This window comes from Aythya ferina, assembly GCF_964211825.1.
Source record: "Aythya ferina genome assembly, chromosome: 4".
NCBI lineage: Eukaryota > Metazoa > Chordata > Aves > Anseriformes > Anatidae > Aythya > Aythya ferina.
The window spans coordinates 62,168,561-62,184,588 of NC_140300.1; the positions used below are offsets into that span (position 1 = coordinate 62,168,561).

General features: G+C 42.8%; 1 protein-coding gene across 3 annotated transcripts in view; it reads left to right on the forward strand.

Moving 5' to 3' along the window:
* The window catches only part of SLC4A4 (solute carrier family 4 member 4), a 224,422-nt gene that overhangs the window by 119,802 nt on the left and 88,592 nt on the right, over window positions 1–16,028 (forward strand). For 2 of the 3 annotated variants that reach the window (XM_084519333.1, XM_084519334.1), the window contains exons 4-6: window positions 465–600; window positions 7,114–7,274; window positions 9,971–10,150. In XM_084519333.1, the coding sequence (XP_084375459.1) occupies window positions 465–600; window positions 7,114–7,274; window positions 9,971–10,150 (477 nt within the window). The remainder of the gene's footprint in view (window positions 1–464; window positions 601–7,113; window positions 7,275–9,970; window positions 10,151–16,028) is intronic. The other variant, XM_084519335.1, reaches the window with a different exon arrangement.

Here is a 16,028-nt window from a genome sequence, read left to right on the forward strand (position 1 = left end):
GAGGGGAAAGCTGGCTATGGGATGCTGTCACAGTAAGCCCCAAAAGAGTTTGGCTGAAACTGGTTCTACGTCATATAAAAACGGGGGCTAAGGATCTCAGCTGATCAGAGTACTAAAGGTCCTTGGGCACGCACCATAGAGCATATTGGTTTTGAGCTTGATAGCTCTTTTTTTTTACAAGGGCTGCAAATTGCTGTAACATAGTTAAGGACTGTAGGAAGAGGCAAGTTTTCCTGAACTTTACTCCCAGCTTGAAGTTTTAAGAAGTAAGTGAGAAGCAAGGAAGGGAGGAGAGGGAGAAACACGAACCCTCCCTCACGCCCCTCCGACCACAACTAGGATGTCAAATGGAAAAGACAGCCTGGAGAAACAGCTGAACGGCTTTGGGGAGAAGGGAAAGGAAAAGAGCCGCACGTCTCTGGTCATCTCTCAGGCTGTTAACCGCAGTATTTTCACCTCTGCAGTCTCCCCCGCTGCCGAACGCGTCCGCTTCATTCTTGGAGAGGAAGATGACAGCCCAGCACCCCCACAGCTTTTCACAGAGCTGGATGAGCTTCTGGCCGTTGATGGACAAGAGATGGAATGGAAAGAGACTGCCAGGTGAGTTGTTTTTAACTGTATCCTGAAAGGGAAGGGCAGCTACTCAGAAACCCCATGGAAAATTCCTCTTTAGCACTCAAGGAGGGTAATGTCCATGCTACAGAATGGCTTGGGAAGTCCACAGAAAGAAATCCATACAGGTGAATTTACCTTTCTTGGATAACTGAGAGAACTCACGGATTTGTGTAAATATTAATTTAAAACAACAACTAGAAAAATCAGACTGCCAGATTGACTTGAATGGGTTGCATATGGAGATCCAAAATCGATATGGTCTTACTAGTGCATTGAAAAGATCAACAATACCATGGCCAGACTAAAGCTTCTGTAAATGTGTTTAAATTCCTTAAATTCTATTGCTATAATTACTTATATTCACACACCACAAATTGGAGCATTTTGACCGCGTCCTTCTCCTAATGAGTTACTGATAAAATTAATTTTAAATAGGTAAAAAAAATCCTCAAGTTTTTTTTCCCCTTTCAAATTATTCAAGGTGTATTAAATGCTCAGTTGGATTGCCTGCTTTGAGTTTCTTGACTAAGTTCTCTCCCTATTTCTTTAATGGTGCTGATTTAGGACTGGCATGTTTTTTTTGCCCTGTTTGACACAAGTTTTTTATGGCGTATTTCTGAGCAACATAGAAGGAGCCATTGGATTGGATTCAAGATCTAAAGGCTGCTTCTTGCCTTGTGAAGTGTAGTTTTTCTACAGCAAAAACCTTTTTATTGGGTTTGCCCTGAGAGGTAAAGCCCCTAACTGCTGTTGCTGCGAAGGTCTGAAACCTTCCCCTAGAAAGAGGTGCTTACCTAGCTGCTGAGCAGCCTGGGGTTTTCCTGTCCCTGTTCCCAATCCCCCTCTCTTAACTTCGGGCTTTTCATTTTCCTTTATTGTGGCCGTGCTAAGCTCTTTCCCCACCTTCCAGTCTTAAGGGCATCTACTGTGTTTGGAGGTAGCCAATGTTGTTTGGCTACCTTAATCTTCTTTACCTGTGATTTAATGAACTGCTCCACCGCCTACCCCCTTGCCCCTTATCTTGTTTTATTTTTACTTCTCAGTCACTTGTAGAGCCTATTTAAAGACTTTTCACCTTTACTCTTTAACTCCTTTCTTATTGGTCATCCTTTTCTCCCTTTATTGCTCTTCCCTCTTATCATTAGTTCAGTACTTGCATGTGTACTTCCCACCTCTGCTTTTTCTGGCAATTTATGCTTTCCTCTATGTATGGGCCTTTGAGAAGGGTTTTTAATGACAGATGGTTAAGGCTCTTCCACAGTTCAGATCTTGATGGTGCGCTTCATATTGAGCACTATATTGGGTCTCTCCTTTGTAATATAAAGATTGGGAAGCTCTGTTTTCCTCAAGTCCACAAATATTAGCCATCAAGAGGAAGATACTCCATGTCCTGAATGAGAAATGACAAAACATTTATATGTCTTGAGAAGTATCTATCAAGAGCCCTCTGCTTTTACATTCCAAGAACCTTACAGAGGGATATGCTGGTGCTTTTACCACCAGGCAGCTGTAGAGAAAAAGGGAGGTTTTCTTCCCCTTTGGAAATGCTTTCTGATCTCACATGTGACATACATCTTCAGTAGAAGTGCTAGATTCAGCTGTATATATGCCTCTCTCCTTTGAGTGATACATATCTATATTAAATACTTGAAGAGGGGACAACCTGTTGAAGCACAGTGAAATTCTTAACCTCGGCTAACTTCCTGACTTTCATGGTAATTTGTTGATGGTGATCTTGCACAGTGTGTAATTGTCCAGGATTTTTCAGTATCTTCCTGAAATGACTTAATCTAGCAAAACAGAACCTGCTGTAAGCTACCGAGTGGCTCTTGCTGCAGAATATACCAGCTAGAGCTGGCTAGCTCTGCTTTAGTAGGTAGAGGAGCTGCATGCTCTGCCACTCACTGCAGCTGATGGGTCTAAGACCTGACAGAGTGGGAGCTGTCAGGAGAGACAGGGTTTAGCAAATGGTACCAGAGGTGTTCTGATCAACAGAAAAACTGGAACATGTCATGGAACATTTCTAGCAGCAACCTTCAAGATACTGCCTTTAAAGTGCTTCCAGAAGAATATCTTTAATTGCATGGCTTGACTCTTGATCCATGTGACTTCAGCTGTCTGTGCTGCAACCCCAGTGTAAATGGGCTATAGTTACCCCCCCTGCACTCAGTGACGTTTCATATAGTAAGTACATCAGTCCATGACCGGGGCTTGAGGATGTCTTACTCCTTTGTGTGGTCCTGTCACATGTTAGTGATGGGGTCTGGCCATGATTAACAAAAAACAGAAGTTTTGGAAAAATATCTTAATTGTAGAGTGTTTCATAACCCAGCCCTGTAAATGCATTAGAAATAGAGCAGTAAAAGGGAAGGTGTATTGCTGTTAAAAGGTAACCTGAAGATTTGGGTCACTGGGTGTTCCTTGTTCTTTCTTTTTTCTTCTTTCCTTTCCTTTTTTTTTTTTTTTTTTTTTTTTTTTTGGTGCTTATAATGGATTTACTTGGTGTGGATGGACAAGTTCTTGCACCAACATGTGAATGTTTTCATTTCAATCGTAGTTAAAGAATACAGAGCAAGCTGGTAAAAGGAAAAGAAAGACGTGAGACAGCTGGAGGCCACCAGCTATTTTGAGGCTCAGTCCATTACATTTGGGAACCAAGATGTGCACACCATAGTGGAGATTGCCATTCTGCAAGGCAGAGAGATGGCAAAAGGATCATGGTGACAATGACAAGGACAGAAAGGGTTGGCAGATAGGCTTTTAAAATCTTTAATTACGGTTGTTTCTTCATGTAAGCTCTGTCAAACAGTACATTTACATCCTTCACCTCTTTCCTCATTACAATATTAACATGCCTTTTATGCAATCCTTTATAGGGCTTTAAAAATAAAAAAGACGAGTCCTGCATACTGGCTAGCAGAGATAATAGCTGTCTTCACGGTATGTGTACACTGAATATACTGAAGGCTCCCAGAGAAGCATTTGAAGAGTAAGATGTTCTTCTGGAGGCAACCAAGTGCACTGGTGGCAGATTTTTCTTGCAAATCTCTGCCCTTTGGAGCCAGTGATGCCTATATGGTCCTGAATTCAGAAGTCCACAGTGCCAGCTTTGCTGGAGCTGCCAGTGTAGTAAGATCCAAGAGGTGTAATACTACATGGGTGTTGTTTGCCGTACCTTGCTGCTTCTCTGATGTGGTCACAAGAATTTTTACTAGCTATTGCAAGTGAATTAAAAGTGGCAGAAAGGAAGAATATGGAAATGTAAAAAAACAGAGGGGGATAGAAATAACAAAATAAATTTGGTTGTTAATTTTCTCAAATAACAGTGTTGATAATCGTTTGCCCTGAAACAGCACGTTGCTGTTACGCTGCAGATAATGTTGCCTTTTATACTCAGGAAACTCTGTTTTGGGATGTACAATATGAAATTCACCCAATAGGAAGCATTAGCCCTATGTCTCTCTCTTTTGTCCTTTCCACTCTCCTCCACCCTAAAAGTCAGACACTTTCTTCCAATGATCAGAGGCTGCCCGTGCAACTTTCTGGGTGTGAGTGAGCTTTTCTGTGTGGTCTTGTGTCAGTGGTTGTTTCTGATAGCACATTTTGTGTCCTTGTTTGCAAAGTCTTTTTTGATGATACTTCAGTGACCAGGTGCGTATGATCTTTGCCATAGCACAGATGTACACTGTACAAAGTACCAGATTTCTGTCTTGGCATGCTTTAGGCTTATTTCCTGAACATTAACAGATATTTCTGGTGTATCCCCAAGTCTTTATCAACAATAGGGGATGCGTGTAGCTGATGATAATTTCACACTAGTATGATATCTTCTGGTAGGTTAGCTTAGGAAAGTATTGCACCAGGAGTGGTCTTTCAATGATTCCCCCTGATGGAATGAGGAGTCACCACGCAGTTCAGTGTCCTCAAAGCCACATCTGCCTTTACAGTGGGCACTTCTGGCTCCTGGGAGGTGTCTGGAACTACCTTGGCTTCAGGTTTGGCTCATTTTTATCACTTTAGGTATCATTTGTGAGTGAAGTAGCACACCAAATTGGTTCAATTCAATTCACACTGAAGATGCCTCCTTGTAAACCTCCTTTGCTTTGCGTGGTCCTTGGCAAACCAGCGTATTTAATTAGGTGAAGTATATAGTAGGGAATAATAATAAAAAGCCCTAAAGAAGAAGACATGTATTAAGCATATGGAAAGCCATGTGGAGAGCATTGCTTAACTAAGTACTGGCATTGGTTTGCAGAAAGCAAATATTAATAATTGTGAATTATACACTTTCACCAAAAATACAAATGCTTGTAATTTGCAGCTTTTATGCTGTTGCAGGCTAAGCAGCATCTAACTGCCTTTGATATGATCCCATAACTGTATGATGCAGTCATACGTATGTGGCCATGTCACACACCCTTTGAACTCCACGGATGTGCAGGTGCCCAAGTCACTGCGCTTTCCTAGCAAACACCCAGGTGGTGTGAGCTGAATACAACCTTGTTACTCAGAGCTCAAATTCAGTCTCTCCGCTTGGGTTAAAAAGCAACTTTTGTATAATGAAGTCTCAAAAGAGATTATTGCAGTTGAAAAGCATAATTGATTAATCCTAAAGTAATACATTTTTTAGGAGTATGATTTCACTTGGCGTTAATAATGTTCTCTTGAGCCACTTTGTGACTTCCTTACCTTCACATGTATGTTTTCTTTGTCCTAGTAATCCCCTTATATTACTCAGTGGAATTTTCATTTAGCCAAGTATATTAAAACAGTATCTTGGGACGGGATTAGAATGCACTTGTACTTTGCAATCAGGTTGCATTAAAACATCTTCCTGCATTCCGTGCTCACAGTGCAGCCGTAGCTGGGTGCTGCAATGAAGGAAAAGATCTGTGCCATTTCTTTTCCTTTTATAAGTGCAGCAAAAGCCTGAGCCAGGTGAAATTTCCTCCTGTGGGTCCCACAGAAGGAGTTGTTTGCGCAGTCCCCGGCCGGCCACCTGTGCAAACACCTTGCTGGCAGCAGCAGGAGCCAAGGGCAGCGCGGAGCCGCAGCGGGGTCACGCTCCGGCTGGCTGCCTGCAGCAGCGGAGCTCGGGGTTGCGATCCCTGGGTTAAACCTCTTGCTTGCCTGCTGTGATGACATGGTTTTAGGGGTGTAAAGAGTATTTTGCACGGAACGGCATTTAACCTTTGCTCTAATCTTCAACTAGAGAGATGAGCTTTCTGTTTTTTCAGACCTACTTTGTTAAATGATTAAACAATGCATAGAGAACAGAGAGAAAGAACGAAGCCCTTAATTTGTCTTTTCCATTGGTATCTCGCTTGTTCCTTCCAGAACATGTTTGGGTCTGTTTGGGATATGCTGCTCTCCTCTGCCCTTTGCCTCCTGCCAGCCTGCTCCTCTTGGGCAGCACTATGCAGTGCTCCCGACTGTTGGCCAGGCTGCCGGGTTTTGGCAAAGCCCTGGTGCTTCTCCTGTGCTCGTACACTTGAAGATGACCCATCTCTTTGCCCCATTCAGGGGACCTGTGGCAAGGAGGATGGTCTGCCTCCAGCTGGCAGACCGCAGATTTGAGCTCTGGGCAGCAGGGGTATGAAACTTTGTGTGAGTTAAATCTCTGCGCCATGCCCCTGCTGCCCCACTGCTCAATACTCACTGTTATGTGTGGCCTTGGTAAAGGCTCTGAGCCCAAGAGAGAAAGGGGCTATATTAGAGCAGGGTGTGGTTATAATCCCATATAGATACTGCCTTTTTGTTTACAAATTGTGAGCAGATGAAAGAAGAGGAATGTAAAAGCTGAGGTCCATTTACTGATATTTCTGCCTTACCTTTCTCTGCAGTTTTCTCCTACTTTTCCTGCCCCAAGCTTACCTGATTCCTTAAACAGGAGGTGAAGCTTTCAGATTTTATTGTCTGGATCTGAATGCTTGAATGCAAGTCACTCTATTTCCAGAAACACCGATTTTTTCCATCCTTTCCATCAGCACCTCTCACCACTGGCTACTTTTGATTAGTTATTAAGTGTGAATTTACTTACCTGACTTTGATTTGCTTGGATCTGGTGGAGCAGTTGTACTCAGCGTGATGCAGAGCACCGGGTCAGGGACTGGGTGTGCAGCCCAGGGAGGAAATTAGCGGGTGTCAGCTGAGTTGTTGAAACTACTTGGCCTGGAGCAAACATGAGGTAAACTGTGTTAGTTTAAGGCTAGTTTAAGGCTTGGTGAAAGCTATTAAAGATAACGTGTTTTACCTTACATTTGGGATAGTTTACAAGCAGATACAGCATTATCACTGCTCACCTAACACATACCAACTCATTAAGCCTTTGCAACTTGATCATGGATTTGTGGCCTTAGGGATGTGTGGGAAAATGTGTGCGCTTGAACTTGTCAGTAAGTTGTGATATTTCAGCTGTGTTGCTTCTTTCAGATCAGTCTGCAAGGATTGGAGGGAGCAACAACTTCAACACAGTCTCATTGCTCTGCCCTCTTGCAGGTGGATAAAGTTCGAGGAGAAGGTAGAACAAGGTGGGGAACGATGGAGTAAACCTCACGTGGCCACGTTGTCCCTGCACAGCTTGTTTGAGTTAAGGACGTGTATAGAGAAGGGCTCGATAATGCTGGATATGGAGGCCTCTTCTCTCCCTCAGGTGGTGGGTAAGTAAGTTTCCTTGGCTCTTTCCCTAAACAACGCCCTAAAACTTGTAATTAACCTTGGTAGTGGTTTCCTTCGAAGGCAAGGGACTGAGCATAACTGTTTTACCCCCCAGAAAAACACATGAGAATTTATTATTTCCACAGTCCTCCTGGAATCAAGTGTGAAATAACCATGTTGGAAGATCTCAGGCTTTTTTCCCCTCTCTTTGAGGCAGTCCATCCATTTTCACTGCCTGATGAAAGCACTACTTTTTCCTTAAAGAAGTAAAACAAAGAAACAATCCTCCTAGGAGTGACAGGGAAAACTAGAAAGTACTTGGAGGTGGATAACCAATAAATGAAAGGGAGTCTTCTCAATTTAGAAGAGGAGTGAAAGAATGCACTTCAGTGATAATTATGCTTACCTTGAACTATATAGAAGGAGTTGGATCTTGAAGTAGGTATCCAACGTTTACCACGTGTGTGAAAGGAAAGGCATACACTGACAATCGATGTTTACTACCAGAAATGTAGCATTTAAAAGGCTACCTCTCTGTGGTTAGACGTGCCCAGCAGGTACTGCTCTGAGAACAGTTGCAGTTTTGGGCCCTCATGGTCAGACCACAGACTGGTTTTGGGTGAGTTTCCAGGGTGGGTTGCTAAAAGCAGGTGAAGGGTCTGTGTGAAATGGGAGCACTCCCCTCTGGCAAAGGAGGGTGAAGAGCAGTCACAGGATCAGCTGATTCTGATGAATGGGATGGCAGGTTTTTTTTCAGTCAAAATAGCTGTGGCCCAGGATGACACTCAGTGACATTGCCAAGAGCTATACCATGTTCCCGATGACATGTAAAAGGCATCTAAAATAAACCTAAGAAGTGAGCCATCCAGTGGAGGTACATTTAAACAATACACTGAGTTTGGTAGGCATTATGTGAAAGAGGTTTAGAGGAACGAAATGAAATAAAAACACTCCAGAACTCAGTGCTTTGAGTCATAATCTCAGGACTCAGGCTTGGCATAAAATTATCAGGTGACAAGCGTTGCATTAGTTTGTAAGACTTGGAATTGGAGAAGCTGCATTTATATTGTCTACTGAGTTTTGAACTTTTTTTTTGTAAGTGCTTGTGGTGGCATTTATTTTCTTTTATTTCTATGTTTGTATCCCAGTGCACAGCATTGCAAAGTTTTTTGAAAAATAAGTTATTCTGGATGAAGTCACTTTGAGATGTCACCTCAAATAACCCTTTTCACCATCCAAGTCAAGCCTAATTTCCGAGAGACTAAATGACAAATCGGTGACTGCTGTTGCTGTACCACTGTCCCGAGTGGGCTATTTTTGCTGTTATAGGTCCAGGTTCTTTAATCAGATACAGAGGGGTGTCTAAGAAGACTGCAGACCTGCTTTCCAGAAGTATTTAATCATGATCACTTTGTTGAGGTTCAGCAGTGACAGGCAGGAAAGTAAAATGCACAGAGCTCTCTTTGTTGACTTGAGTTATATCAGAAGCATGAAAGGGAATAAATACTTGCCAGATGGAGAAAGATAAACTTGATGAAGAAAGGCATGTTGTTCTGAAGGAAGTATTCCAAAAATCACTAACAAAAAATATGAATGAAAGCCTGCAGAAAAACAGCACCTTACAAAAATAAAACTTTTGCCAAACATTTTTGTAACCGTACCTACGTGCTTATAATCATTCTTTTCTGAGTTAGGGTGGAAGGAGTAGGCTTTTTTCCCTAGTGATTTGAGAGGCATTAATTCTTGGGTAGCAGCATATAGAAGATGACTTTCTGACTCACTGAGTTAGCAAATGTGATGCATGTTCTGCCTCCACTTTCACATAACTTTTATTATTAGCACAAATAAAAGTTACTGGTAGACAAATAAGAGCTGCCACATTCCCCGAGGGGACAGCACGTTAACTGAAGTAATAAAGGGAACAGCTTAATGTGAGATTTAATGCACAATAGTGATTTTTTTAAATATATCTGGCTACCTCCCCCCTTGGGACACAGGAACAGAGAGGAGAGAGTTGATGGAAAGTGAGCAGTCTTTGCAGTGAGTTGGATGTTGTTCTTTTGTGGTGATTCAGTTTAGGGCTAAGCCCCATAATATGTCCTGTGAAAATGGGAGCAAGTTCTGCCTTTTGTAGTTGCTGTCATTTTACTTTAGTTCTAAGAATGAAAGATTTAATTAGTGGCTCATCTCCAGGACTTTTTCCTGCAGTTAGATGGGGTTTTTATCGGGGGCCTGTGAGGTGAACTCAGGCCTTGTGCAATCTGATAGAAGTTTTACCATGCTGTTTTGGGGATCATCCTGGAATTCACAGTGTAGCTGCAGCTTCTTTACAAAACCTCAGGGTTGGAGTAGAGTCCCCCCTCTGACCTAAGAACCATCTTATCCTGGGAAGAGCTGATTTGAAGCCCTCTGAGTGGCATGTATGGAAATGACACAAGGGAGTTTGGGTGGAAAAGGTGTGTGTTGGTGGCTGATGGGTTTTTCTTGATGAAAACACTGCTTTCATTTCAAAATAAATTATTAGAGGAGATTGCCATTAGAAATAAAATGGTAAAACCTGGTGGTAGCTTTGAGATGGGAAGGAAAGACTTGAAAATAGGAGGGTGGTAATTACCTCCCTCTCCCAGCTACCTCTGTAGCCAAGTTCTGTGCTTTGTCATTCATTTTCCTCTCTTCCTCATCCCTTTGTGTGCAACAGAAATGATTGTTGACAATCAGATAGAGACGGGGCTTTTGAAATCCGACGTGAAGGACAAAGTCACCTACACGCTGCTCAGGAAGCACCGGCACCAGACCAAGAAGTCCAACCTGCGCTCTCTGGCAGACATTGGAAAGACCGTCTCCAGTGCAAGTAGGATGTTTACCAACCCCGATAATGGTAATGCAGAGGCTAACTGGCTATAGCCTTCCGTTTTAAAGCAACCCACCAAACTTGCCCGCCAAAAACTAACTCCGTTGCCATGATAATGCTTCTCTAACCCACAATTAGCGTAGCAAGACCCATGCTGATAACACATCAGTGGTGGGCTCTGATGGCTGCTTCTGCCGTGGCACATTGCTCTAACCATATCTTCACTGGACGGAGTGGGAGAGGAGGGGAGGTGGCAGGTAGGCAGCAGGATACAGCAGCACAGGAAAAGCGGAGAGGTGCTCCCGCAGCTGGTGTGTAGGAGGTGAGGTAGGAACAGCATTAGGAAAGGGAGACTGACAACAAACTCCAAGCGTGCCTGAACCCAAAAGGCTGATCCTCTGAAATGCTTGTGCAGAGATGAAGCTTTTGTGCGTGTTCGATTTCTGTAACAGATGGTGTCGATGGCACTCTAAATCAAAAATTATGCAAGAGTAAAATCTAGCTTGCATTTTATTGCCATGCAATCATTGTCCAGTGTGGGTAAAGCTGATTTTCCATTTTGCTTTATTCATCCTAAAATTGCTTTGTGGTGTTATGTTGTATATTATGTCTCTGTTTCTCTCTAAAAATTACTTCATGTATAGTGTTGTGGACATTGTGGTGTCTGTGGAAGTGTGTGTGTGTGTGTGTGTGGATACAGACTGCTGTAGAGGCCTCGGCAGTGACACTGTAGTTAAACAAGGAAACTTGCAGTTGTATTAGTGGGAATCAAAAAAAGAGGATGTTATAAGCCTATTTTTAAGTCTTGGAGTTCTGCAAACTGCCTCATGTTGCAGTATGGAAGCTTGTCTAAAAGTTACCACTTCAAAATATCCAGAAACAGAAAATTGATAGTCATCATGCTACGTTGAAGGCCTCTAAGCTTTCTGTGTTCTGCTTCTTGAACTCACCCTAACATTTCTCCCTAACTTATTGTCCTTAATTAATATTTCCTGCTTTCCACTGTCCTTTGCTTTTGCAACAAGTGTGTATGTGCATGTGAAAAATATTTATTGCTCTTACACATCTTATCATGTACCAATGTCTTGATAATGCAATGATTAAATGAGTAACACAAAGGCACAGTAACATGAATCAAGGAAATGTCCTGGATGTGCAGCTTTTCTGTGAATATCCTTGCAGGAGCCCAATGGAGCTAGGACAGGGACTGTGCTTTGGACTGTTGCTCCTCAAGACCCCCTGCTCATTTCACAGTAGCTTCAGACAGGTGTAAATTTTGTAGGTGCCCCAGTTTTTGCCCTTAAATATGCCAGGCACTTCAGATCCTTGGAGTATGCCTTAATCCTGTCGGGACTGGGCACCCAGCAACTAGCTCAGATTTGTTTTCATCTGGGATCAAGAAATTGATTTCTTCCCAGCACATGCTATGGGGCTTTCCACTGTCTTCCCACTGAGCTCCCAACAAACTCCTCACTGGGTGCATGGAAGGCTTCTGCTTTCTGTTAAAAAAAAAAGTGTGAAGTGTGTGTGCTGGGAGTGGGGTGGATAAATCTGTTGCAAATAAAATGCATTTTTGTGGTGGTGTCTTTCTGGACCTTTGACAAAGTGAGCAGGCTTGCTTTGAGGAGAAGGACCCTGCATGTGGAGCCATATGGTACGGGAGGCAGAACTGAAGACAGACATCGGCTGCTTCAGTCTCCCTGGGCATGGTGTAGGGGATGCAGTTGGTTCTCAGCTCTAGCCCCCAACCTCGTGCCTAAATGTAGGCGCTGCAGCACCCAGGGTTATGGTAACAGCCACAGTTATGGTAACAGGCTGGCTGATGGTACATTTACAATTCCACAAGCAAAGCAGATGTCTCAAATGGTGTAGGAGGCTAGAAGGGAAACTCCTGGCCATTGGCAGTGCCTCTGTGTTTGGGCAATGATATAAGCTCTTTTCCTATTTTATGGTTAAACAAGACATCAAGCGTAGTGTTTTATTCAAATTACCTGTCTCAGGGAATTCCTAAAGTATAGAAATATAAAGAAACCTGCACAATTGGCTGTATTATATTATATTAATTAGCACCTCTTACATACACAGCAAGAATCTAATTGAAGGGGTTAAGACTTGCTCTGTTTACAACACACATCCACCTTCCACTTCTGTCTTGCACCTATTTTTGCTGAACAATATGCTTGTAACAGCCTCCTCTCTTTTCAGCAGCTGGTGAGTGTTGAATTCTTCCTCTCTGCAGTTAAAGTCACTCATTGAGGAGTCATCAAAACCTCAGGGAGTAAAGAGAAATTAAAACTTACTTAGGAGGTTTGAAGGTAAATCATGCACAGTGTATTATTTAATTACACCTCAGATGGTTAGCCCTGTCTCTTCCCCATACGGAGCCAGACATTCACTGCTGGTTTAAAAAGAAAATAATAGCTTGCTTATCCTGGGAGGATGATACTGGCAACGGGTGTTCATCTAAGTTCTCACTCCAGCCCCTGCTTATTTTTCATGGCTAGGGAGATGCTTTGCTCAGACAGTCGGTGACTTAGTTTTTCATTCCTTTCTTTTCTTGTTAGAAGGGACTGTGAGGGTCCTGTCTCTGTTGAACTGATTCTCAAAAAACTTTCCTGGCTTTGCTTAGCCTCATGACTGACCTTCAGCCACTTCTTTTGTTTGTTTTTGCCTCTGTTTCCCCACCTGGAATGTTTCTATGTTGTGAGACTGTAACGTGTTCTGTTTCATGACAGCTGAAATGCTTTGAGCATTAAGGAGGAAGAAACTTGCATACAAAGGGAAATACTTCATGAATAGTTGTTACTGTTATTTATTATTTACACTTTAATGAAAAAATAACTCAATGAAATACATTCTGGAGTTATACGACACTCCCTGGAGTTCAGTGAGTGCTCTCATGTGATTCTGAAAGCAGAATTTGTCCTTTAGACAGATAAAAATTTAATGAGGCCAACAGGAGTGCAGCTGCCTTTCAGCATGGGCAATAACAATAATAGAAGTGCCATCAGCCCCAAGCACTCATGAATTTTCCTGGAGTTTCTTTCCAGGTAGATACTTCCTTTCAGTTTCTACCTTCTGTTTCAGTGTCAGTGAAACTCTCATACAATATTCATGCTGCATCCAGGTTAATGAGAACGACAGTCCCTCAGGACACAAGACCTGGGCAGTGCTTACTTCTCACCTCTGTAGAATAGGATTTGGGGCTGATGTGTTTAGGAAGCAGCTTGGTGTTCTGCTTGACTGATGTTTACTGCTACTGTTAAAAAGGGTAACTCCTCATCTTAGGTCCAGCCATAAGGCACGTTGATGTAAATTACAAGGTGCCCTGCTAATTTAGCTTACACAAGCTCCGTGTGTTTGTTAATGAAGCAGGCACGGAGCTTAACTAGACCCTGCAGTATGTTATGTACAAAAATGTTACGCAACTTACTGCCTCTTACTGGGCAATCACACTTTCCTCGGAACCTGTGATTCTGTTAAGTACCTAATTGCATTCAATTACTTTGAAAAACATTTATTTAGGAAGCACTTTAGCATCATGTCATTAGCAGAAATTTTGCCCGTGAATTTCCTTCATATTTTTTTCAAGTAATGCTACAGATAAACTTAAATCCAAATGAAATAGTGACAAATTTATTCAAATGTATACGATAAGTCTGAAATCTGAAAATATCCCCTGGATCCATGCTCCTCAAAAATACTTAGGAGCCTGCATCTCATCAAAATGATTAAGTGACAAAACCTTAAAGGCTTGAAAATCTTTTGTGCCTTTCTTACCTTTGCAATAAACCTGTTACAGACTACTCTCTGGTATTTAAGCAGATTATTCCCAATTAAAAGTTCTGAATGTGTCCTAAGAGATTCTTCGTGCATAAAGCAGGAAAAGAAGGTAAAGAAGCAGAAGTTGCTAGGACTTAGCCTCTAGAAAGGAGTGTACCCTCAGTCTGTTGTGTACTGTTGTGACTTTCTTTAAAGTATCTCAGGCCTGGGCGTTCGGAGCCGACTTGCTGCATGAATGAGCCACTGCAGTTTGCAAACTGCATCGAGAAACCACGCAACCTCCAGAGCGGTGATCTGCCTCCCCCGCACTGCAGTGGCTCCGCGCTGACCCTCTCCAGCTGCTCCCTGCGTGTTTGGAAACCGCACCCAGGCTGCCTGCGGCTGGCAGCAGCGCAGTCATCCCGCTCCCACTTCTTTCGCTTCACTGCTCCTCTTGATGACAGTCTAAGTAGCAATCAGATTGGCAGAAACACTGAACTTTTGAGCGGCAAAGGTGTGCAGTGAGTGCTTTTTATTCATAACCGTGTCATAAAGATGGATATTTGGCCTTGCCCAGTGGTCGTGTTAGTGGGAGGATGTTTTCTGGGCAAGCCCTTTGCTCTTGGGAAAGAAATTGTGCAAAAGATGGTAATTTCTTGTTTGACGCTTAGTGGAGGAGGATAAATCAAAGCACTTCTTCGCTGTCCATTCAACAGGAAAAAGATGATTATCAAAAGCTGAGCAGACAAAGCTGTACTGAGCAATTACTAAAAGTTACCTTACAAAGACACTGCCCTCTTCATTTCTTTCCATTGGTAGAAATTTGAGATGCACGATATGTTCATCAAGGCCCTCCAGATATGTTCCAATTGAGCTCTTGTGTTTTTTTTTGATTTTTTTTTTTTTTTTTGTGTGTGTGTGTCTTGTTTTGTCAACTGGCTTTCTAAGAGTTCTCTGTGTTAATTCAGATGTGTCCTTTCCTGGCGCAGGATACAGCATTTGAAGCGAGCCCCTGCAATAAATAATGTATATGCTAGAGGCTATCCAGCAGTCTTTGCCCATCTGGCACACCTTTGGGCTGTAATGCAGATCTGCCATTGGTTTGCCACTGTAGAAAATGAGAACAATGCTCACCGTTCCTTGTGCAGGTGCCTGAGGACTGTCTCATAAATGTTTGCCAGTACTTTGATGATGAAATTTGCTATGCGGTGCATATTTTCAACGGTTTTGTTTAAAAGTTTCCTGCCTGCCAGCATTTTGTATAACTTAACACCTGCGAGAGGCTTTGGCAAAAGTGTTGAAGAGAAGCGATCGAATCGTACTGAAAACAAGTTGGCAGAGGCTGTAGAAAACTGTGATGTGTTTATGTGTGAGTATTTAACCCTCATAAATAATGGCATGCTACCATTACCATGTGAATGGTGTCTGCGCTGCCCAAACACCTAATGAATGTTATTTATTTCTGCTGTGCTGACAGAGAAGCTTGGAAACAGTTGAGTTAAAATAACACTTGCACTGTCCTGCATTGGCTGATGCACCAAGAAAGGCAGCTAGTAGCTGCTGAAAACTCTGATTTTATTTATTTATTAGAGTTCAGTTTTATCCAATTGAGTGTTTTTCATTCTTGATCCTTTCAGAGAGCTGAATGATACAGTGCCAGTTGAATAATAATAGTATAGGAGGAGAGAGGTTAAGCCATAAATGAGATGCTTTCCAAAAAAAATAATAATATCAAAACAGTGATGTATTGAGCTGTTTGCATTATTTGAAGAAGAGGAGGCTGAAGGGGGACCCCATCACAGTCTACAACTTCCTTGCGAGGGGGGGTGGGGAGGCAGGTGACGTATTCTCTGTAATCACCAGTGACAGGACCCGTGGGAACGGTGTTATACTGAGGCAGGGGAAGTTTAGGCCTGACATCAGGAAGAGGTTCCTCACCGAGAGGGTGGTCGCACACTGGAACAGGCTCCCCAGGGAAGCAGTCACTGCACCAAGCCTGTCTGAATTTAGGAAGCGTTTGGACTATACACAAGTGCTGTGTGTCTGCCATTCTTACTGACTGCGCTGCTACCTGGCACTGCTCAGCACAACTCAAATCGCAGCTGCCTTACCCACTTGCTTGAAATCTGCTTCTAAGATGCTT